Below are 25,285 nucleotides of genomic sequence, written 5' to 3'. Positions count from 1 at the left end.
ACTCACATTATTACTTGTTTGGTCTACTTTAATGCATAGCAGAGCGGTCAGTATTGCAGTTCCAATGCCATTTGGTCATTTGGCCTACGTCCAGAAGCATAGAAGAACCACTTTCTTTGCTTCTTTTCACTCAGCAGGCCTGTTTTCTGCTTTCTTGCACACAGAGGTTGGATTGCCTTAAAATTGAAAAGAACCTGTGAGTTTTCTTTGGCTTGCCATTGCATTTAAACGTTGCTTTAATCCCAATCATCACAGTGCCATGTTTCCACCGGACACCGGTGTTTTCCTAGCAGCCGCAATGACTGCGTTTGGCCATGAGCTGGCCATGATCTTCATCCTTCTGTCCTGCAGGTGGGGGGTCTCTGCTCTTACAGTCTGCTTTCTCGGCTGTATAGAATAGCAGCTTTTTCCAGTTTGTCCTCCACCACCCACGCAAAAGAACCACTTTTGTCCAGGTTCCAAAAGGTTGTGGTCGTCAAACCAGGCCAGACTTCATTACTTAAATGAGGTTGTTATTTTCACTCTGATTTAAAAGCTATTTCTGCAAGAACACAGCACCACTATTGGGTAATGAGTGCAGTTAAGAACATGGGCTTATGTCCCATTTAAGGCTTAGATGTGGTTGCAGAGTTGTAGAAACAACTCTAGAACCACATCTAAGCCATAAATTCTGAGGAGGGTGAGCTTGAAAGACTCAGGCCTAAAATGACAGATACATGGCCAATCTTTTTACAGACATGTTTCCTAGTCTACCGATGGCCATTAGCGTGCTTAGCTCGCTCCAGGGCCTTTATGGGTCCGATGTGTAAATTGCTGGTACAAGTCAGACCTTTTCTTACGGAGGTCATTGAGGGGGAAAAAAAAAGCCTCTCTGAAGCACTCAGCTTGTCCTCTGGAACAAAAAGTCACGTCTGCGGCCTACCATTTGCACATGGTGAATTAAGCAGTGCTGCGTCATTATGCGAGAGCACTGAGAGAGAGCCACAAATTGCCCAGAACAGAGTAAAGAGCCTTATTTATAGTCACCACCAGAGCTGAAAGCCAGTGCTGCACTAATAGAGCAATCTGTATTCTTAATGCTAATGCCTCAGTTCGTTTGTTCCATTTGGCTTGGTACAGGTGCATTAAAGGGTCTCGTTGAACAGATCCAGCTGAGCGGGTAGAAAGAGTGAGCAAAGCACGCCCTCTGCTGAACACAGAGCCAAGAGCACGGAAAACTGGCACGGAAATGAACCTCTATATAGTTTTCTTTGGTCAAAATGACCCATTTTAAATGATTACTTAATAAGTGATTTGTCTAATGTGGCACTTAATTTCATTAAAAAAATACTCTCTCTCATATATATATATATATATATATATATATATATATATATATATATATATATATATATATATATATATATATACACACACACACACACACACACACTACTCTTACATGGATTTCTGAAATGCTGTAGTATATATGGTACAACATTATTATTATACAATGTTATTACTATAAAATGTAAATAGTTGGCCTGGGCCTGTTGATAGGTAGTGGACAGGGCATGTGGGTTAAAGTCTTAAAAAAACATGATAGAAATAATCTCATGTTTTTTTAAATTAAAAAAATAAATAAATAAATAAAAAATCTATAGAAATGTTAAAATATCTAAAAGGAATATACATATTTTCCCAGAGACCCAAATATAGTGAATGAGGAAAGTTATGTTCGCACTCGGTTAGCTGCTTCTGTTTTGCTAATGTAGCTTTTTATGCCTGTTTAGCATAGTGCAAACTGCATGGATAAAATCTTCACACACTCACCTCACATTGCATACAATTGGTTTTTGGTACCATATGGCACGGATCTCAAAAGTCAGTCAATCAATCAGCCATGTAAAAGAGCTAAAAACAACATAAGCAGCCTTCTTGACCCTTCACCTATTAGCAACATTAGCTATAGAGTGGCAGTACAAAATAAAACAACAAACCTGAGGTACAAAACATGTCATGGTTGAACAACAAGTGGAGTACAGAGTAAAAATTTTTTTTAAATAAATAAAGTATACATTTAATTCCCTCCCCGAAATTATTAGCTTAATTTTAGGGCAAAAGGCTAGTGATATTGTAACTTGTTTCACAGACATTGCATGACGTTACCTGTAAATATAAATAGTTAAAAAGTTAAATTATTGCCAAATTGATGTGGTGTATGACAAATAAAACGCTTCAAGACATGCTGTTCTAGGAAACAAATCTACTTCAGAGTAATAACACACACCATCACACCACCACAGTGTAGATTACATTCCTATAGCAATAAGCCATAAGTGTTTTAATCCTTACTTATTGTCTATGCTGATGTGAGGTTTTATGGAGACTCTGAATGCGAGCAAAAGAATACAGCTTTAAAAATGTATTAACCTTGGACGTACTGTTATTTGGTTTCAGTGAATGCAATCAAATCTGTGTTGAGAATAGAAGTCATTTGATTTGATTTGGCTGTGGGAATCCAAACTCGACCAGCATCAGAGCACGAACAGCAGGAACGTAGAGACTGATGCTGCAGAATTTTCTGCTGAAAATTAGCCTTCAAGCTCATCAGTCACAATCAATATAGCACAGAGCCATGTTTTTTTTTTTTTTAATTGAGAAGCAGTAATTATCAGCTTGTGTCAACAGACTAATGAAACAATGTTCCAATACGCCTGCAGCTACAAAAAGAGAAAACAGTTAATTAAGTTGTATTTCATGAGACCAGTGGTTTCTGGTATGGACTGACCACCATGAAGGTACTTTTTTCATTCAATTGCAATGAGGTAAACTCTGTGCTCAATGCCATGTGTCATCTGCTTTTCTGCACCACTAATACAGTTCAAACATAAGGGTTCTTAAGCATTTTGTGTCTTTGAGAGAACATTTAAAGTTTCTACTGTATATGTATTAGAACAACAGTTGTCCTTTCAGAAAAAGAAATAAGCAGAACCCATTTAGAAAAAATAGAACTTTCAATGATTCAAAGAGCCTCTGAGAAACTCTTTCCTCCTCCAATATCTCTAAAATGATGTGTACCTTCTAGTTGTATTGGTCAGTGGTCTGCACTTATATAGTGCTTTTTTAACCTTAGCGCTTTACACTGTATCTCATTCACCCATTCACTCGCACAGTAATGATAGCAGAGCTGCCATGCAAGGCGCTAGCTTGCCATCAGGAGCAATTTGGGGTTCAGTGTCTTGCCCAAGGACACTGCGGTATGTGGAGTCACACGGGCCATGAATCGAACCACCAACCCTACGATTAATGGACAACCCGCTCTACCACCTGAGCCACAGCCACCCATACTGTTTGTAGAAAAGGTTTTATCACTTTAAAGTAGCAATATTTGGACTTCATTATGTTGTGGATTCCTTGATAGTTAGCAGAGTTAGGTGACAGGAACTGAAGAACTGCATTTGGGGGGGAAATGTCCACCTAATGTGTACAGCCTAGATTTCTGTTCAGGCAAACTGATTTCATGTTGGATATACTGTAATTCCTCTTGCCTTGGATCCACACATTTTGAGTTCACTCACAAATTTTTGCCTCAAATGATTGCTTCTTATGCAGGAGTCATCATGTCACCTGTATTCTCAGAGAACTGATCCAAGAGCAGTTATTTCACCGGTTGCACTCATTAGTGAATCAGATCAGCACCAACATGTTACCCATTACATTTTTTCCAGCCAAACAAACTCCATTATTTTGACAGAGCCTGCATGATGACACTCACAGTGTTATAGCTTTGTAGATGAGGAGGCTTTAAAATTCAACTAATATTTATAGCCAGCATTAGACACCAGACATCTGTCAAACAGCTTAGTTTGTGCATGTCAGGATGCTCCAGCAAAGCCCAAAAGTACAGTGACTCGGCAGTTTGTTCCACTCCTTCAGGCCAGAACACAAGGCCAAACGCTTCCCGCTTCACCTCACCACAGAGATCCATCATCACGATTTATTTCAGGTGCGTCCCACACTTTGAGAGTAGTGATTTCTACACGGGCAGCAGCCGAGAGGTGCACGTTAACCTGGAAGGCAAAGAGCACAGGCAGGCCAGACTGTGAAATTATAGATGGTGACACTTAATGTGTTTTAACCCACCTGAGGATGCAAGACTGGCCTGTTATATTACAGGTCTTTAATTTTATAAGCTTCAGGAACTAAAGTTGGGGAATCTGACGAACTTTCTCTGAGGGGTCAGCCTTGGACAGTTTTCTTTCCGGACAGCTGAACACACATTTTCGTAACGTTTTGCCAACATTACACTAGAAGATTGTATTTAGCGTTAGTTATCTTTACAAATACTATTCAGAAGTTAGATTTTTTGAATGAACATGTCCTCAAATCCCCATAACAATACAGTAGGTCAGTGTCTAAGAATACCATCAAGCTGAAAAACCTGTTAGGGAAGGTTAGTACAGCATTAAAAATAAAAGGACACACAAGTAAAGGGATCTGCATTTGAACACAGACCATGACTCAGTTGTTCAGCCAGTACAGGGATGAGTCTTCCATTTGTATCTTGAGGGATGGTGCATCAAGTCGAGCCATGCTAGAGGCTTGAATTGAAAATGGTGCATAGCGGAGTTTGATAAGTGCTTCAGGTAGGTGGGAATGCTCAGCTTTTGGTCTTGTAGGTGAGCATCAGTGTATTAAATCTGATGTGGGCAGCTACAGGAAGCCAGTGAAGAGAACGCAGCAACTGGGTGATGTGGGAGAAATTGGAGAGATTTTAGATCGGCTGAACGGGTCAGATGTTGCACAGATGCAGACCTGCCAGGAGCGAGCTGCAGTAGTTCAGCAAGAAAAATGACAAGAGACTGAACCGGTCAGAAAGCCGATTCCTCGACCTCTTATTTATATTCTGCTTACATTTTTAGAATCCTAATAATAATAATAATAATAAAGTTGTTTTCTATAGGCTTCAAAATATTTTTCAGACTCTAGGGAAAAGTACACCAAGATTTTGGGCCAAATCGCCAAGACTTAGTGCAACACATTATGTTTAATACATGAAGATTGTTATCAGGGAGATCAGGGACAACACTGAACTCTGTAACAGAATCTGTTATTCCATTAGATTTCATTCGATTCACCCTGCACTTTCTATTGCATATGAGAAGAGGTATTACGTATCAAATTCAAAATAAACATTCTATTTTATTATATTCCAGGTTGAGAAGCTGCTATCTATAGGCTCAGTGTAAATTTATAGAGTCCATCCTTTATCATCCATCTCAAGCTAAAGAGTTCCACACCGCACACTCTTATTGCTTTTACACACTGTTCAATATTGCCAAAAATAACCAGGAGGTTGGTGTAAATCTGTTATGAAACGTTTCAGTCTCTGTTCCATAGCCAACGCTTTCGTAATGGTTTGGAGATGATTTGGCTACGTTTAAAATGAATATAATAATAATAAAAAAGAAAACCTCTCCAAATGTCAGGACATGACTCACAGGACGTGACTCACAGGACAGTCAATGACAGTTCAGGATTTATTCAAATGCATTGAAGACAATTTTTCACCAAGAAAACATTAACACAAACTCAAAAAGAAAGCTGGTATCTGAAAAACACATGGACTAGAAAAGTGAGTGATGTTTCTGACCATTCAGAGGACAAATTCTGACCGTTTGGTTATGAAGGCACTATTGAAAGTGGAGCTAATTTAGGATCCGAGTGTGCATGTCTCAGTCAGGGGAAATGATGTTCTCAGTCAGAGTTCAGATGATTTCCAGTAAATTCTGTTCCTGGCTGTCAAACCTCTCTATACCCAGATGCCTCTCTGAGCAGCTCTTCTTAACAGATACTGTAGCAAAAATCACACAGTAAAAAACAAAAACCAAAAAAAAAAAAACACAGCACTGACTAAACAATTTTTTTTGGACAATCCAGGGCTTTTAAAAAGCACAGGGTCTCTACAAAGATTATCACCTTTCCAGTACGTGGTCAGTTAGTGTTCCTCCGAGGAGCTACAGGAGCCCAAGTCGAAGTTGAAGGCAGTTACATTCTTCTGTCCCTTCTCATTAGAAATCTCAGTGGACTACAATACTTGCACTCGGATGATAAAAAGTATAATTTAATTGATCGTTATCCTCAGTGGTCGATTGGACATCCTCTGCCTTAAATCCACACTGAAAAAAAAAACTGGGATTGTGAATCACAATGCTTCAACTACTGCGTTTTCTTTTTTTTTCCCTCAGCACTCCATTGTTGAAGGTCAACATCTACGACTTGGTTTCTCTTATAGCCATTTGGCCCCACTGTGTAAAATAGGCATTAAGTACAATATGTATAAGTTCTACTTGACCTTTTGCTGTGGTATAATACTCACACTAAACACATGGCATTCTATTATAAAAAGCGCACAATGCCAAAGAGGAGGGGGGAAAAAAAAAGTTGAGAACACTTAATAATAAAATGGAAGGTGCGTTTAATGTGCTGCTGGCTGGTACAAAAAAGTAGCCACATTTTGCACCCTGTTGAGTTTCCCTTCAATGTACCCTTTGTCTCTTTTTAAGGGAGTCTAAATGAATTATTTTAAACAAATAAAATGTTTAAATTTTATTTTAAGCCCCCCCCCCCCCCCCCCCCCCCAGGATGTCCAGGATGCCATAAAGTCTGAGAAAGAAGAGTGCTGGCCATCAAATTACTCTAGAAGTTCCTGTAATCACCGCTTGCGGCATAGTTTACATATTCCTCATCTCTACAATAAACAGTGTTTTGTAATCTTCTGTACTGTATAGTGTACATACAGTAGAATTCCACTGTACTATGATTGAGGAGGTAATAAATCCACAAAGAGCTCTTTTTCAATTTCCACAGACGCCGTTTTCTACTCAAGACCTCCTCCTCTCCTTGTCCTCCTCTGTGGTGATGATGATGGAAAATACAGGAGGTTAAAAGTAATGGCTTTCTCTCCTGTTTCAGTTCACTTTCGGGTAGATCTTCTCATAGAAGAAGTTCTGCGCCAGCACAAACAACTCCCCGTCCTTCTCTCGGACACCATGAGCGCGAACGAACTGGAACTGCTCGAGCGCAAACTCATAGAACTCATTCTCCATCTTCCACACTTCCGACTGCTGCAGCTTGGAAATGGACTCTTTAGTCGGAGGCTTCTTCTCGCTTGTTTTCCTCAGGTGGGACTTCTTACCTGTAAGACAAAGACACTTCATTACAGTATGTTTGAGCTTAGCAAGTATTGAAGCTTGGTCATTTCAATCGGAATGTATGCCTTAGACAGGGCTTAGCATTAGCATAGTGCACAATTTAGCAGTATCACCCAAAAATGTGTTTTGAAGACCATAATTTACTTTACTATATCTATCCATTTTCCATACTGCTTATCTACACAGGGTCGCAGAGGAGCCTGGAGCCTATTCTATGCATACACTATGGACATTTTGGAAATGCCAATCAGCCTACAATGCATGTCTTTGTACTGGGGGAGGAAACCGGAGTATCCAGAGGAAATCCCTGACTTACACCCCAAAACCTGGCAAATTTGCAAACCACTATAAGCCATCATGCCCCCTACTTTACTAAATGTGGTGGTTCAAGGGATGTAGGAAAGAAAGCAGGGTTGAACAGCATAGTTTAATGGAAACTGTGATAAGTAAAATAAAATAAAATAAATTCAAAACAGCTGAACTTTGCTAAGCATCATTGGAGCTGCAACTGGAATTGTGAATCCCAAGAATTCATAATTCTATAAATATAAATCACAGTAATCCTCTCTGGTCCAACAAGTGCACCAGAGGAAATTCTCTACTGCACGTTCATAAATATTCTGTGCACAGGAATTTCTAAAGTGCAAATTATTTAAACTTCTGGACACATTTATACAAGCAAACCTGGCCAATTGGAGAGCAGCAGACAGTTTATGCCATTATGCTGCATTATGAGATGACAGTACAATACACTGAATACGCCATATTCTGAGCTGGCCTTATTCCAAGCAATGTTAAGTTAAAAAAAAAAAAAAAAAAAATCGGCAGATATACCGGATGCTATCCATATTCTTGGTTTTTAACACCTCCAATCAGGAGGCTTTGGGTGGGTGTATAAAGCCAAAACGAACACCTGCACTATTGGGAGATAAAAAATGTGGACAGATAAATAACATAACATGCAATATTGTGTTAAAATGTGAATTAGCATTGAAACAAGAGCCAAGGCTTAGAGTAATACAAGAACATACAAAACTTAGACGGTAAACATTTCAATTAACAACGAATTGTAGCAAAATATATAAAATAAACATGGGGTTTACTGTAAATATGAGTTCCAGCCACATCAATTGACGGCCAGTCTATAAAATGACACTTGATACTACAACAGATCCTAATAACAACTAGTCTTAGTCTGCTGTGCTTTGCCCAGGGGATACAGAGTGTCTGATAGTTTTTGTACCCTTTTCTGGACACAAGCTTCAGGATCCTGATGGTTACAAACTGACTGTTTCGCCATACTTCCTCGTTTACACACATCTGTGCACTGGTTTCCAGCAAGAAAACAAACTTTTAAACACCACACCACATTATCTTTCAAAAAAAAAAAAAAGATCAAGTCAGTGGACTGAAAAAGTTCCTGTGTTTAAAACGAGTGTGGTTTGAAGCAGTTAGTGGTGAGTAAACAGAATAATCTTGCATGTTTACAGGAAGAAGTCCGTTGTTGGTCATCTGCCACGTCACATTCTGAGACAGTAGGTGCTTCTTTGCCATGTTTATTGATGAAGTATATTAGACTAGACAGTCTAGGGAAAATGAGGTCTGTCTAGAAGTTTACAAGACTGATTAACACACAAGCCTGCTAACTGGAGAAATCCAGCAACACACCAAGACCTCCATTAGACACAATTTTGTACCAATGATGCAGACAAAACATGTCATTTAGAAATAGGATAACAAATGGTGTGTCGGTTATTTATTTAATCATTAACATTAATAAAACCTATATTTAATATTTGTAATAATAATACAAAATATGTTATTAACTATAGGAATGCCTATCATTTTGATTCTATGATGGTCTATGTAATATTTCACAAACAAATATTTTGCTTGAAATTTATGATTCACCCATTGTGATTTGTTTATTTTCATGAACCGTATCCATGTAATTTGAGCTGAATATGTATCGGTCTAGAACAGTGTTACCTGTGCGGTAGAGATCAGTGGCTCCTCTGAAGAAACGGGGCAGTGCTGCTTCCAACATCATGATGAAGTCCTCCAGCTCCTCTGTCACTCCCACCAGCAGATACTCATTTACCAGGTTGTACTTGGCCTGCTCCAGAGCCCAGTGACTGCCTACGTTCCTACATACACACACACAAACACACACACACAATAAACTGTATTCAAGTACAGCTTCATGATGACATGAGGATACAACTTTATAAAGCACATTAATACCCACTGTAGACTTTTTGGCACATTAATATTGTATTTGTATTGGAGACTCCTTCTCCTGGAAAACTTCAGTTCAATTACAGCATTACGTGAACATCCACCATGCATCTCCCGGTGAATTAGCAGTTACTATAGAAATAATAACATATTAGAATGAGTGCTGCTGTTAGAGAGAATGAATCACCATCTTCTGACCAATCAGAATCAAGAATTCAAAAGAAACATAGTATAATGAAAGAAGTAAGGCATGCAAGTAAAAATAATCTGAACTCCACACAAATCAGAAAGGTGTGGCAATGATGTGGAAAATACACTAGAGTACCACTGAGAATTTGGAATGTACAGTGAATATTCAATATATATATTCTTTAAAAAAAGAGAGATTATTTTGTAAACAAGAGAAAACATCAACTGGTGCAAAAAACCTACCAGCACTCAGAGGAATGGCCGCAGAAAAATGGAATCTGCAGCCAGAGCTTCTCTGGGGCGCAGTCAGATCCCCCTGACACCACGCACTCATCAAACGTCTGATAAATAAAGCAAACACACACCAAGATCACACACAAATACATTTTTTTTTTAAATGTCATTTTCTTTTCTAGTCCTTCTCTTTCTGTATCCATCATGCACAGACTGAATCCTAAGGATCTGAGACACTGTTTAAAACATCCTAGTCATGTCATCTCGCAAAAATGAAACTGACTGCTTCATCTCCTTTATTCACTTTTCAACAGACACCACCTTTTCATTCAGGTCTCTCACCTTTTTGTCACCCTGCTTTCTCCGCCTCAGGCCGGGCCTGTAGTCATCTCCGAAGCGCAGGAAGTAGTAGTACGACACCAGGCGCTCAATAGGGTCACGCACTACGTTAATGTAAATGGGCTTTGCCCTCACACCAAATCTGCAGCACAGAACGCACAAACACAAAGAGGTACAAATCCGAGTTATTTTGCCCAAATGTGTCAGACCTTTATGAACATAAAAAACTATTCTTTTCTCATTTTTAAAATGTTTACATTTTTTATGGCATTTGACAGACGCCCTTATCCAGAGCGATTTACACACAACTGTGCAGTTGAGGGTTAAGGGCCTTGCTCAAGGGCCCAGCAGTGGCAGCTTGGCAGTGTGGGAATTTGAACTGATGACCTTCCGATCAGAAGTCCAACATCCTAACCACTGGTTTCCACCAAAACCTTTTTAAAAATGGTGAATTTGCACTGTTTTTCATTTCCCCAGACTCAGGGCATGGCGCCTGTTTCAGCAGTCGACATGTAGAAGGAAATAATAAGTAGTTGTACAGTAATCGTACTCATTAATCTAAACTCCACACTCGCTCAAACGCTGTACTACGTAAATCAGGAGAACTGCAAGCTCTACTAAGGCAAAGAAATCTGCAGCATGTAGCACTTGATTTTATGGGATTTCAATGCTTTTCAAAGCATTGTTTTGTTTCAATGCTGTTAATGCTATTTTCAGAAGTAGCTCATGCATCCATTAAAAGGATATTTCACGTCTCAGGACTGGCAGAGGCATATGGGGATCAAACCTAATTAGACATCCTACATCTTATGCAATATTCTTGATAGAATTGGCCATTTATAGCTTTTATAGGAGTCTCATGGAGCTGTAGACACAAAGTGGAAATTAGTCAGATCCTTTGACTTCCTGTTTCAAATCCAAATAAAGCGAACCGACGGCATGAAATCACTGAAGCTGCTTTATGGGCTTATTTGCATTTGACCCTGTACTTCCTCTGTAGCAATACAATGGCCCAAGATCTACTGCAAAATCATCTTTAACCACTAGAGTGCAGCAACACTCCTGAAAACAGAGTGACACTGTCACAGACTGTCATTTGTATAATCTATAACCTGTTACATGATGAACATCCTGTGAGCTAGCAGAAACTTGAAATGTCAGTGAATATCAGAATTTGGTCGTGTATGCAGTACTGCTTCATTCATGGTCACAAATAGATATGTAGTTCTCTGCTCATAGCTGACTGAGGACATGCCCCATGGAATTGTGGGATATTTTAAGTTATCTGGTGTGTCAAATAAAAAGACACAAAAGTGATATTCTTGCAATGACAATATTTACCACTATAAATGAATATAAATATATGAATAATATTGTATGAGCTATGTGATGGTAAAAGCCCAAATGTGTGGATACTCACTTGGAGAAATCCAAGTATGCTACGTGTCCGTGGTAAAACCCTGGTTTCATCTCCTTCCAGGAGGTCACGTTCCTAACAAACCTCACCTGCAAAATACACAAACTCACAGATAAGTAAAGACACCCACACTTGCACCATTTATGCTAAATAACTTTGCTTAACTGGTCCAATTATTATAGAATTATCACAAAAATTTCTACTGTGAACAACAACAACAACAAAAAATTGGCATAGGTAGCATGTGCAGGGCTTTTAGAAGAATCCTCACAAGGCCCCAACCACCCACAGGCCCCAACCACCCGCCACCCACCCACCCACACACACCCTCTTTCTGAGCTACATCTCTGCCTAAACACAGAGTCTCAGCTCAGTGAGCAGCTCAGGGAGTGTGGAGACAAAGTCAACTGGATATTACCTCAGCAAAGCCATCCGCTAATGACACCTTCCTTCTCTCCATCAAAGCCGCTTATTTGCCGTGTTAGGGACAGAGGTGACAGGAATACAAATGCACAGACACACAGACACACAGACACACACACACACACAGACACACAGAGACATGCACGTTCGTGCACACACACACGCACATATGCCAAATGTCCCCACAAAATTAGATATTCCTGTCCATGTGGGGACATTTGTTCCCCACCTAGATATAAAAACATGCCCACACACACACACACACCCACACACACAGGACAGATGCACACCCTCCAGACATCATATTCCATAACTTTTCAGGGACTTAAATATTCATCATCTGTCGCTCATGGAAGGTCACCTTAGACTAACTTACATCTTGCAATACCCTTAACATTTATCCCAGCAAAACAATCCCTTCCTAACTGAATCACGCGCGCACACACACACACACACACACACACACACACATACACACACACACACTCTTCTTCAAACGGGTTCCTGCAATATTACAAGCAAGTCCGTCACAGCTGTGAGAGTACATAATGTACAGCTCTACAGGTTATTAGACAACAAACAATATACAGTAACAAAATTAATCAATGAAATAATATGAATGAATAGTTTACTCTTCTCTACTAATCTATAAAATCTTATCAACTGCAACAATTTTAGCAAGAAATGAAGCATATAATCAACCTGAGTAATCCCCATCAGTTCAAAAGAATTTAATCCAGTAAATCCTAACTCCTAATTCTAAATGTACAGGCTTATGTACTGTTAAAGAGCTGTGGCCAGTACCAAGAAAACTAGGGATTGACTATTTCCCTTCCCACACCCCACACAATTCACCAATCATGTATATAGAGGTTTAAGATTAGACAAATATAACAAGCTAAATCCACAAACATCCAAACTCTAGTTAGAATTCTGACTATGATAACCTGGTGATCTAATCTCAGTTGTAAAAAAAAAAAAAAAAAAAAAAAACACCACCATTGTACCTCAGTGAGATTCTCCTGGTGAAATAATGGCAATATAGATTAGTTTGCATGTCAACTAACTAAAGAAATGAATCAATGAATGGACTCTTCCTTGTGAAGCAATATAGCCTATGTCATACCAGGGGTTTTCTAAATCGTTTTAAATGAAAAATAAAATTCACAGTCCCCTCTCAGTATAAATTTGTTTTATGAACATATGCGGGTCACTGGTGTCATGGTGGCTTAGTGGCTAGCACACCTGTGGCGGCTTTGGCTCAGGTGGTACAGCGGGTTGTCCACTAATCGTAGGATTAGCGGTCCAATTCCCACATGGCCCCACATGACTCCACATACCGAAGTGTCCTTGGGCAAGACACTGAACCCCAAGTTGCTCCCGATGGCAAATTAGTGCCTTGCATGGCAGCTCTGTTAACATTGGTGTGTGAGTGTGTGGGTGAATGAGAACCAGTGTAAAGCGCTTTGGATAAAAGTGCTATATAAGTGCAGACCATTTAGCTGCCTCGCACCTCTAGGGTTGAGCGTTCGATTCCTGCCTCCGCAGGAATATATGTTTTTACTGTGAATATCTCTGGGACTTCCTCCCCAATTTCCCTGATTTCCTTCAGGTAACATCTCTGGGACTTCCTCCCCAAGACATGCACTGTCTGTTGTATGAATACAAGTTGTATTAACGTGTGTGCAATTGTGCCCTGCGATGGGTTTGCACCCCGTCCAGGGTGTCCCTTTACGTGTGCCCCGAGTCCCCTGGGATAGGCTCCAGGCTGTAGGATAAGCGTTATAGAAGATGGATGGATATACAAATATTAGCCACATTATTTAATTGTGTACAATTTTATACTGGCTATTTCCCGGAACCGCAGATACTTCAATCTTGAACTTTCCATCCACAGGACACAAGTTGATATTATTAATTTGTTTTTGAATGATTCAGTTTTGGATTGAATCCATTCAATTCGAGTGACCTGTCAAACAGGTTAATAACTACAAGAACTCAATAACAAATACAATAACTTTGATAATGGTGTTCTGTGATTTCAATCAATGTAACAAAATTAGAAAAATTACAAACCCCCTGGCTATGCTTCACGGTCCCCACTTGGAGCACTACGGTCATACAGGACTTCAATCTGATTTACAGTAAGTAAAACCTGCACTTAAAAGCTACGCTTTTTCCAGGACCTCACTTATACTCCCAGTAAAAACCAGAAAGCTAATCTAAAGTTCTAAAACCCCAGACGTGAGGGAATCCTCACAGCAGTATGGTGCGTTAAAAAAAAGGGAGATCTCAACATCGAAGAAATAACTGCTATGCTTTCTCTCCGTCAGTCGGTGTGTGCAAGAAGCAGACAGTGTCTCGCTGCACATTAAAAAAGCTCAGAAATTTGTACTGATCCTGTGCAGTAGAATTAACCTTCAGCTGTTGCTGCCTCTCAATCAAACCGCAGCTCTTTCATGCTACACTCCTGCTTTCCCAGGCTCTTTATTCACCATGGAGATGGAATCAGTGATGAGGAATGTGTGACACAGAAAGCGGCGGAGACAAAGAGATGACTGCACTTGCATGCCCCATCGTGACTGAACATGACACACAGAGTCAAATACACTCCCATCCTGGGAATACAAGCTCTCTGCTCTTGACCACATGACTGCTGACTGTCACACTGACCCCAATGATGAATACTATATTTCTAACCTCATCACTAGCTATCAATTAACTCTACATGCACAAGAATCATAAAGGGTCTAGAGCTGATGTCTAAAGCGGTCATGCAGTGCCAACATGACTAAAAAGAAAATCCTACTTAATTGACGATTTTATTTTAGACGATTTTAAACAGAAAAGCGTATCGTTCAGTCATCTGTGTCTGTCTGTAGCTAGGCATCAAAGTGTAAAAATAACTACTGAGAACAATGCAGCATCTGTACAGCACATGGCTCATGCGATATTAAAGAATAGTTTCTTATAAAAATCTACCAGGTGTGAAGGAGGAAAAAAAGAAAAGAAAAAAAAAGGATGGCCTATTTTCAGGCCCCTCTGAAACTACTGAAACGGCAAGGCCAATTCATTTGTTTGTGCTATACACCAAAGACATTTGGGTTTGAGATCAAAAGATGGATATGAGACGAGAGTTTACAATTCCAGCTTTTATTTCCGGGTGTTTACATCGAGATGTGCTAAACAACATAAAACACAGAACCATTTGTATCAGACCACCCAAATTAGTGGTGAGCAAAAGTATAGGAACAGATAAGTCTGGAGGTAAATAAAAGTAAACAAAACGTAAGATTTGGTTGTGCGTCTGCATCAAGCCTGTGACTCATTAACATCACCAATTTGTGGGTTTTTTTCTTTTGCGATGCTTTTCCAGGCTTTTACCGTAGCCTCCTCCAGTTGTAGTTTGTTTCGGATGGGGGGGTGGGGGTAGGGGTTGGGGGTTGTGTCTCTTCTTTAAGAGGTGAAAAGCATGCTCATTTGGGTTAAGGCCTGGTGATTGCTATGGCCAGTCTAAAACATTCCAAGTTTTACCCCCTGAAGCAGCCATGCAAGCTCAAGCCAAGACACTACCTCCACCATGTTTCACACATGAACATGTATATTTTGGATCATGAGCAGATAATTTCTTTCTCCACATTTTGGCCTTTCCATCCCTTTGGTAGAGGTTAATCTTGGTTCAAGAAGTTTTGTGGCAGTCTGTAATTTCTTTGCAAATTGCAATCTGGCTTTCTGATCCTTACTGCTGATGAGTGGTTTGCATCTTGTAGTACTGCCTCTATATATCTGCTCTTGAAGTCTTCTTTGAACGGTGGATTATGATAAATTCACCCCTGCCCTGTGGAGGTTGTTGGTGATGTCACTGTCTGTTGTTTTAGTTCACAGCTCTCACAATGTTTCTGTCATCAGCTACTGTTGTTTTCCTTTGCTGACCCATTCGGTTTCTGTTTCTCAGTACACCAGTGGCTTCTTTCTTTTTCAGGACATACCAAATTGTTGTAATGGCTATGCCCAGTGTTTGTGCAATGCCTCTGACAGATTTTCCATCTTTTCTCAGCTTCAAAATGGCTTACTTTTCTTCCATAGACAGCACCTTGACCTTCATGATTGGTTTATCCTTTTAAACAACAAATGTAGTCTTCACAGGTGAAACTGAAGGCTAAAACCAAGAGTAGATGTTCAGAACTATTTATTGGTTATAAATAATAATATAAATACTAGGAAATAAAATTTGAAATTCTAAACTCTTCATATTCATCTTTTGATCTGAAAACCAAATGTCTTCAATCTAGAGTAAAATGAAATGAATTGACCTTGCTATTCCAACAGTTTCGGATGGGACTTTAGATTTTTATGTACTTCTGTACACCAACCTTGGCATTGTTAAGTCACATTTGTATAAGTTAGGAGGCAAGAAAATCAGTAACTTTACCAAGATGATCTGTCTACACGTTTAAAGTTCTGATGAAAAATATTAGGTTTCAGCTACCGTATAACAATATGCAATCTATTGGTCTTTCATAACATTTTTGCCCAGAACCTAGGAAAAATCTATATAAAAAAAGATGTATTTTGTCTTTTTATTTATTAACAATGGACCAGCAATGACCTCCCGACACATACTGTTGTGCATACATTATCTCAGCTCAAAACAAGGTAGAAATGCTACCTAAATTGACTCCCTGTTTTCTTAAATCTGAGCCCTTTATAACATGAGATGCTTAGAACCAAATATGAGTAGAAAATCTGAGATGAGATGGTAAGAAAATGGCATGGTATGATAACCATATAACGCAATATTGTGGGATTTGGGATGCTGTTTAAGTGCCCCAGAAAAGAAATAAAGAAAAAAATGAATGCATTGGAGCTTAGTTGAGTAACTCACACGTTGGGCTCACCCTTTCTTTACACAGTACTATAGCTATCTATATCTAGCTACATATGAACTGCATGCAGTTATAATGATTTTGTCTCCCCAACATTAGCTTTGTTTTTGTTATTGGAAAATATATTAGCTTTGTTTCGGTATGTTCGTCTCTAACACTAGATTTGTAAGCTGCCACTGTTAAGCCCTTGAGCAAGGCCCTTAACCCTCTCTGCTCCAGGGAAGCCGTATCATGGATGATCCTGCGCTCTGACCCCAACTTCCTAACAAGCCAGGATATGCGAGGAAAAGAATTTCACAGGGCAGGCAGACATTTCTATTGTTGTTTTACTGCATCTTAACACTCACTACAGCTTCATAGAACTCAGGGTCCAGATTTAAATCCCTTGTGAGAAGGCCAGAGGCAACTATAACAAGTAAAAACTCCACCAGACAGAAGGCCTCGTGGGATTCAAAGTCACAACGTGAACAGACAATGTTCTGATGCCTTAGTGTTTATGAAATTTGTGTTCCTAACCTGATCCTGCAGGGACATGACTGGATTGTTCTTGGTGGTATTAATATGCAGAACGTGGTAGCGGTTCTTGGCACAAAGGTCGTAGGCGATGTTTGTGAAGGACGTGCTGCCAGTTTTGGGCACACGATTGTAGATGATTAGCAAATCATCACTCTCTGCGTGCACTGGGGATTCACGAACTGTGTCATGATTCTGCCTCTGCTCCACTTCACGCAGCTCCAACCTGGCCATAGTGCGTTCTGAAAGAGAAAGAAAGAAAGAGGGAATATAATAGACTTGTCATACACACAGAGTTTAGTTCACAAATCAGTCAACACGTCACCAGTTTATGCAACTGAACTGCAATATTCACACGATAAAAGCAGTATAAACACCAGTAGCTGTTGTTTCTACTGTAGTACTACATGATCAGTGTTGGTGTAATATTTTCATGTCACAGTAATTGACTAGGTCAGCACAGTGGTGCAGCTGGTCGTGCTGCTGCCTCACGACTCTAATGACCTCACAACTCTTCAATCCTGAGCTCAGGTTACTGGGTCACAGGTTCTCCCATATCAATGTGGGTTTCCTCTGGGTTCTAAGGTTTTCTCCCACCTCCCAAAAACATGCTGGTAGGTGGACTAGTGGCTCTAAATTGTTCCTAGGTGTGAAGGAGTGTATGAATGCATTTGTGATGCCCTGCGCAAAATCTACTGGAGAGACTTCCCAGAAGAGTGGAGGTTATTATAACGGCATAGGAGGACTAAATCTGGAATGGGTTGTTCAAAAAGCACATAACAGTGTGATGGTCAGGAGGCCACATTCTTATGACAATAGTGTGTACAGTCAAGTGAAAAAATAAGTAAACCCCATGGAAATTGTTGGCTTTTTGAACTATTTGGAAACATTTGATCATCTCTGAAACAGTGCAAATTAATAAAGTTGATATACTTGAACAAAACCACAAATATTATGTGGAACAAAACCAGAAAATTAGCTTTTGCAAATTAGCAATCATTTATTCAACAGAAATATCAATAGATTTGATATTCTTCTGTGGAAAAAGTAAGTACACCTTTAGCCTCAGAAGCTAGTATTGCCCCTTTAGCAGAAATAACTGCTTGTAGGCGTTTTGCATAATTGTTTTTTGGATTGAATTTTTGATGACTCTTCCATGTAATAGTTTTTCAGTCACAAGATGTTTGAGGGTTTTCTTGCATGTACTGCCTTTTTCAAATCCCCCACAACATTTCAATGGGATTCAAATCCGGCCTTTGACTAGGTCATTCCATAACCCTCCATTTTTTCTTTTTGAGCCAATCCATGGGGGATTTGCTAGTGTGCTTAGGATCGTTATCCTGTTGAAAGGTCCACTTTCAGTTCAGCTTCAACTTTTGGACAGATGATCTCATTATTTTCAAACATTCTTTGACATGATGCAGAATTCATAGTTGAATCAATGAATGCAAGCTGTCCAGTCCCTGAGGCAGTGAAGCGACCCCAAACCATAACACTACCACCACTGTGCTTCACAGTTGATATGAGGCGCTTCTCCTGAAAACCTATCTTTGGTTAGTGCCAAACAAGTCTGCTGTTAATGTGACCAAACACCTCTGTCTTTGATTCGTCTGTTCAGAGCAAATTATTCCAAAAGGCCTGGTCTTTGCCTATATGCACATTGGCAAACTGCAGTCTTACAAAGGCTTTTTCCTGGCACGCCTCCCATGCAGGTCAAATATGTGCAATCTCTTTCTAATTGTAGAAGCAGGCACTTTGACACCAACAGTTGGAAGACTTACTAACAGGTCCTGTTATGACATTTTGGGGTTCTTGGAGACTTCTTTTTGCATCAGACGGTCTGCTCTTGGGATGAATTTGCTGGGATGGTCAGTCCTGGACAAATTGGCAGTCCTTTGAAATCTGCCCCACTTGTAGATGATTTTCCTTACAGTGGAATGATGTATTTCAAATAATTTGGAGATCTTTTAAAACCCCTTGCCAGACTCATAAGCATCCACAACCTTTTTTCTGAAGGCCTTACTGAACTCTTTAGATCTTGGCATGATGACACCACACAGCTCAACAACAAATGGAACACCAGACACTAGATATGAGGGGTTTGAGCAAGACAGGTTGCACTCCCTAAGCAGGTTCTAATCACCAACATCCAATCTTGAACACCTGATTCTAATTTTATGGATTTGAAGGTGTGATAAATGTAGGGGTGTACTTACTTTTTTTTCATATGACTGATCTGTTTTTTTGGTTAATTTAAATTGTGAAAATTACTACAAAATGTCAATCTTATGTGTTATTTGATCGAGTGCAGTATCTCTATCAGTAGGCACTATTTCAAAGAGGGAAAAAAAAAAAAAGACAAAAAAGCCAACAATTTCCATTGGGTGTACTTTTTACACATAACCATATATGTAGAGATTCTGGTTGTTAAGTGTATATGATCAACTGGGATCTGCTTTTGATTATTTAATACTGTCAGTTTATTAAACAGTGTTCAGCCACATCTAAAAAGGATGCGTTTAAAATAGTAATTTTAGTAGTAACTTATACAAATTTTGACATTAAATAAGTTCCCACCAATTACAATATCCTCCAATGAGTTAGCTATGATGTCATCAAAACAGCCCCATGTATCTTGTATGTGCAGGTTAGCACTGACTGTGGAAAAAAGGGGTGGGGTCCATCCATTCATTCATTTCCTGTACCGCTTATCCTACACAGGGTCACATGGAGCCTGGAGCCTATCCCAGGAGACTCGGGGACACCCTGGATTGGGTGCTAACCCATAGCAGGGAACATTCACACACTCACACACCCATTCACACTACAGACAATTTGGAAATGCCAATCAGCCTACAACACGTGTCTCTGGACTGGGGGAGGAAACCAGAGTATCTGGAGGAAACCCACAAAGCATGGGGAGAACACGTAAACTCCATGCACTAGGGGTGGATGGGGGGAGTAGATCCCCCAGCCCTAGAGGTGCGAGGCAAATGTGCTAAGTGTAGCTGGTGAGAGTTCACTGGCTTGTTCAGTTAATGTCATGTTTTGCAGCAAATGTTTTACAGGGGTTCTGAGATGATGTGGGACAGAAGAAGAAGAAAACGAAAAGAAAAGGCAGACCTCGAAATAGGTTACAAATGGGAACATGGAGGAAACAGGTAAAAGTAAGAACACAAGTATTAGATAGTGAAAGAGAGTGTGAGAACACAGGCTATAAATCTGCAGAGGCTGCAGGTGTGTTAAAGATTTCCCCGAGGCATGTTCTCCCAGTGTTTTAAAGAAACCTTACTCAAAGAGCACTGACAGGATGAAAAGCAACAGTAATGGAAAAAAGAACGGTAGGAAACCAAGCAGGAAAAGTGGAGATAGACCACAAGCCTCAGCAGTGGCAAACAACAGTGTTTTGCTTTATGGACTTCATCACTGGGCTAGAACAGGTTCTTTTGATGTTTACTATCGTTTAATCCCCAAAGTGCTTTATGCCTTTAAAACGCACAAATAAGTACAAAATCCCTTGACAGGTCTGGTGTGTTGCTGATGTTTCTATTTATGTTAATTTCTACTCGTCATATCATTTGCAGGAGTAAATGCAGCCGTCTCCAAAATAATGTCAGTTCTCTTTATTTCTCTCTCTCGCTTTCTCTCTCACACACCTTTATAACCAAAAAAAGGGAGAGAAATTCTGACATGGTTCGCTGATGATTAATCATGCCTAATTTTGTCTTTAACAGCATACTTAAATCAAGCCCAAATTAAGTATTCCCATTAAGGTTGCCCATTAAATCCTTTAAACATCGTTTCTCTCAAATTAATGGGCCTGATACAGCGTGATCACATTATTCCTGGGTTTAGTAGCTCACTGCTGCTTTTCCCAAGTGAATAAGGAAAGTGCATCTCTCATATTTTGAAACAGGCAGATTTTACTCTGAATAGGAAAGTTACTGTTGAAGCCATTTCTGCTCCTATCCAGACCTGGATTGGATTGTGCATCAGTTCTAAATGTCTAATGTCTGCCAAGAGAATAAATGTAAAATGTACAGTATTGTGATCCAGATTTCTTCTGTTTTTGTGTATATCTCATACTAAATAGTTTTAGATCTTCAAACGAAATACAACATAAAACCAAGGCAACCTGAGTCAACACACAATACAGTTTTTATTTGTTTATATTTTTTATTGAAGCAAAAAGATGTTATCCAACACTTATCACCAAGGTGAAAAAACGAATTGCTCCGTCAAATTTAAACTCTGGTTGTGCTACCTTTAGCAGCAATGACTACAACCAAACACTTCCGATAACTGGAGATCAGTCTTTCACTTATTTCTAGGACTCGAATTTACTCCTATGCTTTGGATCATTGTTTGCTACATGTCTTTATATGTGTGGATTTCTTGAGTTAATACCAAAGTCTTGTGAAAATTTCATGTAAATAGCCTCATTGGAAATACACTGAAATTTACTGAAAAAAAATGTTGAGGCGTTTAATACTTATCTCCGCCACTGCACTGATTTTTCTGGGACATGGAGGTACATGAGGCTTTGTTTTAATAAGAAAACCCCTTCTGAATGAAATGGAAAGTGCAGTTTTAGACCATTCTCAGCTGTAAAAATTTTGGTGCATCCCTAATTTTAATGATACAATAAACAAGTAATCTACATCCAAGCCCTGGAGAAGCTAATAGCTGTGGAACTTCGGGCTCATCTATTCTACGTAGGCACTCAATGCTCTTGCTCTCGCTCTCCAGTGAATGATATAAATCAGATCAATACACTTTGGGTCCTAAGAGAACATCTCCATCCAAGAGAAAACAAACAGCCTGTGAGCAGGTTTTAAAGGCTGCATGAGACCATTAGGATGCAATAATGACAAGGACGCAACAGAGTGCACTTCTCAGAAGGGAAAATAACCCATCAATTTTACCAACAGAGACATTATTTACATTATTTCTGAAAATTTGTTACCGTCATGTGTTTCACTGCAGCTGCACGGAAACATGCGAGTGCAGAAATTCTAAACTAAAGTCCATGTCCACATAGATCATTTTCATTTTTAAAGTGCTTTCCGTCTACACAGATTAAGGGCCTTGCTTAAGGGCCCAGTAGTAGCAGCTTGGCAGTGCTGGGATTTGAACTCACAACCTTCTGAGCAGTAGTCAAACATCTTAACCACTGCGCTACCACTGTCCAGCATTTACTTCAGGCCCCACATCTTCCCAGTCCACTAGTCACATTTCTCCACCCAACAAACCAGTAACCTCCAAGTCCAAAGGCAAGGCAAGGAAATGCACCTCGAAGAGACAACCCGAGACTATAAAGTTGAGTTGAATGGGTCACATGACTAAAAATGCATCATTGTTTAGGAACATCTCCGTTTTCTCAGTCCTCACTACAATGCAAAAACAGCGTTTTCGAATTTATCCACTAGGAGAACATTTTCAAAAAGCTTGGTTTTTGAAAATTGGCTTCGGCATCTCGGTGTGGACGGAAGGCCAAAACGTACACAAAAAGGTGCGCTTTCAAATTTATCCGGATTAATGTGAACGTAGCCTAAATGGCGCAGAGAAAGAAGTGTGTATCAACCAATAAAAAAAAGAGGAAGTGAGGCTTACTGCATTTCATTAGGATAAATATAACCCAACTTAAAAATGTCACTCAACTATATTTCAGTAGAGAAAATTAGACCTGATAAATATGAGGCAGGTGTCCTTTTCAGCCATTATTTCTGCATAGCAAAAGCAGAGAAGCATCACATCAATGAGCACGCTTGATCTAGGGTTTATTTGCTTTTGAACAATTTCCGTTTATCCTGCCAAACGCCAGGAATAGTTGTGACGAGAGCTGCAGTGATCAGTCATTTCTGTTAAGCTCAGAAGAGAAGCAATCTCACACGAATCGATTTCCCAAACAAACCAAAAATGCACTGTGTGAATACAACAGTTCTTTATACAATGAAATTAAACACTTGGAGAACATCACTTCATACTTCAAAACGTTGTCATTCAGCTACATGAGGCACTCGAATACAGCACTACAAAGGCATGGCACCAGTATCTCAAGTGCAATTACGTTCACTCACACTGGCATCATTTTATCACCTGCGTCATCAAGTCACTCAACACACAATGCTGGTCGCTATCTTTAGTTTAGTGGCTAGTTGCCATGGTTGTACTGCTAGCACTAGGCTTTATCCACAAACAATCTATGAAAAGCCACAGACTTTTTTACACCAAAAGTTTTCCTGCTAAAAATGAAATATATCTTATCTACTTTTAATTAAGTGTGTTCCTGCTAACAAACTCGCTTACTTGCTTGTGAATTGCTGGCATGTGCGTCATGTCAGAATCACCAGAAAACATCCATTCATCACAACGTGGCAAGTCTCATTGGCTGGTTCAGAGACATCTGAGGCCCTGTTTACACGAGTGCGTTTTCATTTTAAAAACACATAACTTTTTCTACGGTTATGCCTGTCGTCTACACTACTCCGGCGTTTTCGACCCTCGAAAACGGAGACATTTTGAAATGCCGGAGACTCCGTTTTAGTTGGAAAACTCCGGGCTCACGTTTCAGTGTAAACAGACCAAAAAGGAAGACTTTTGAAAACGAAGGCGTGGCTTTGCACCACGTTTGTCCTCTGATTGGGTCTTCTGGATCATTGCGTATCCTTCCCTGATTCATCAAGCCCCTACCATATGACCATTAAGCTGCCTTGATCGTATACACAACACAGCGACTGAACTGCAAGCTTTGCTGGCTTTGTTGTCATTCTTAGCAGCCACTGTGCAGTTAAATTCTGTATTTTATAATAATGCAGCTGCCTACATGTGCAATAGGCGAGCTATGATTAAAGCAATCGCCAACAAATCTCATTTCGAGCTGCGTAAGCCCTACATGGAACGCCGGTTTGCTGTGCCTGCCGGTGACTAGCGACCGACTTCCTGTTTAAAATTGTATGCGCATGCCCAGTGTGCATGAATGGTCATGTGACATGCGTTTTCGGTCATGTAGTGTGGACAGAGATCGTTTCTGAAACACAGCAGAAACGCCAGTGTGGACGAGGATCGTTTTCATTTTAAAATGAAAACACACTAGTGTAAACAGGGCCTGAAACTAAAAAAAATTAAGATGCTTGTCTCTAGCATAAACAATTCCTCACTCCCATCGCTAGCCACAGATCACTTCGTGACTCATTTACACAAAGTCAGCTCATCGCTCTCCCCACCCACTTTGTGACTAACAGTTGCTCTGCTTCTTGATGCTGTATATCAGAACTCATTGATCATTTCTTTTTTAAAGGATGCATCAGTGAATAATCCAACACTTTGAGAACAACATTCCCCAAAGACAAATCGGTAGGATTTTGGGCATTTCACCTTCTACAGTGCACAACATAATTAAAAGATTCAAGGAATCCGGTCAAATCTCGGTGCATAAAGGTCAAGGCTGAAAACCACTTCTGAATGCACGTGATCTCAGATCACTCGGACGTCACAGTCTTAAAAACCGTCATGAGTCTGCAATGGATATCCTGACATGGGCTCGGGAATACTTTGGTAAACCTTTGTCCGGTTTGTCGTGTTCTCCGGGCCAAAGAGGAAAAGAACCATCCAAGCTGTTATCAGCGTCAGATCCAAAAGCCAGTGTGTCTCATGGTATGGGGGTGTGTCAGTGCCCATGGCATGTGTAACTTGCACATCTGTGAGGGCACCATTAATGCAGAAAGATATGTACACATTTTGGAGCAATATATGCTGCCATCCAGAGCAGGACAATGCCAAACCACATTCTGCCCAGATTACAAGCGCATGGTTGTATAAGCAGAGAGTGTGGGTGCTAGCATTACCTG

The 25,285-nt window shown here is 40.0% G+C and overlaps 1 protein-coding gene across 1 annotated transcript in view; it reads right to left on the bottom strand.

Moving 5' to 3' along the window:
• Nucleotides 1-5,508: 5,508 nt before the first annotated feature.
• hs2st1b (heparan sulfate 2-O-sulfotransferase 1b) overlaps nt 5,509-25,285 on the bottom strand; it is a 113,078-nt gene continuing 93,301 nt past the window's right edge. Inside the window, exons 2-7 of the mRNA XM_017479168.3 lie at nt 17,439-17,677; nt 11,617-11,702; nt 10,200-10,338; nt 9,867-9,964; nt 9,186-9,343; nt 5,509-7,180 (exon numbers count right to left, since the gene is read on the bottom strand). Of these exons, the coding sequence (XP_017334657.1) occupies nt 6,954-7,180; nt 9,186-9,343; nt 9,867-9,964; nt 10,200-10,338; nt 11,617-11,702; nt 17,439-17,677 (947 nt within the window). The 3' untranslated portion in view covers nt 5,509-6,953. The remainder of the gene's footprint in view (nt 7,181-9,185; nt 9,344-9,866; nt 9,965-10,199; nt 10,339-11,616; nt 11,703-17,438; nt 17,678-25,285) is intronic.

The sequence above is a fragment of the Ictalurus punctatus genome, chromosome 11, assembly GCF_001660625.3.
Source record: "Ictalurus punctatus breed USDA103 chromosome 11, Coco_2.0, whole genome shotgun sequence".
Classification (NCBI taxonomy): Eukaryota; Metazoa; Chordata; class Actinopteri; order Siluriformes; family Ictaluridae; genus Ictalurus; species Ictalurus punctatus.
The sequence above is the reverse complement of the archived record's forward strand: the minus strand, read 5'-3'. Positions and strand labels throughout refer to the sequence as shown.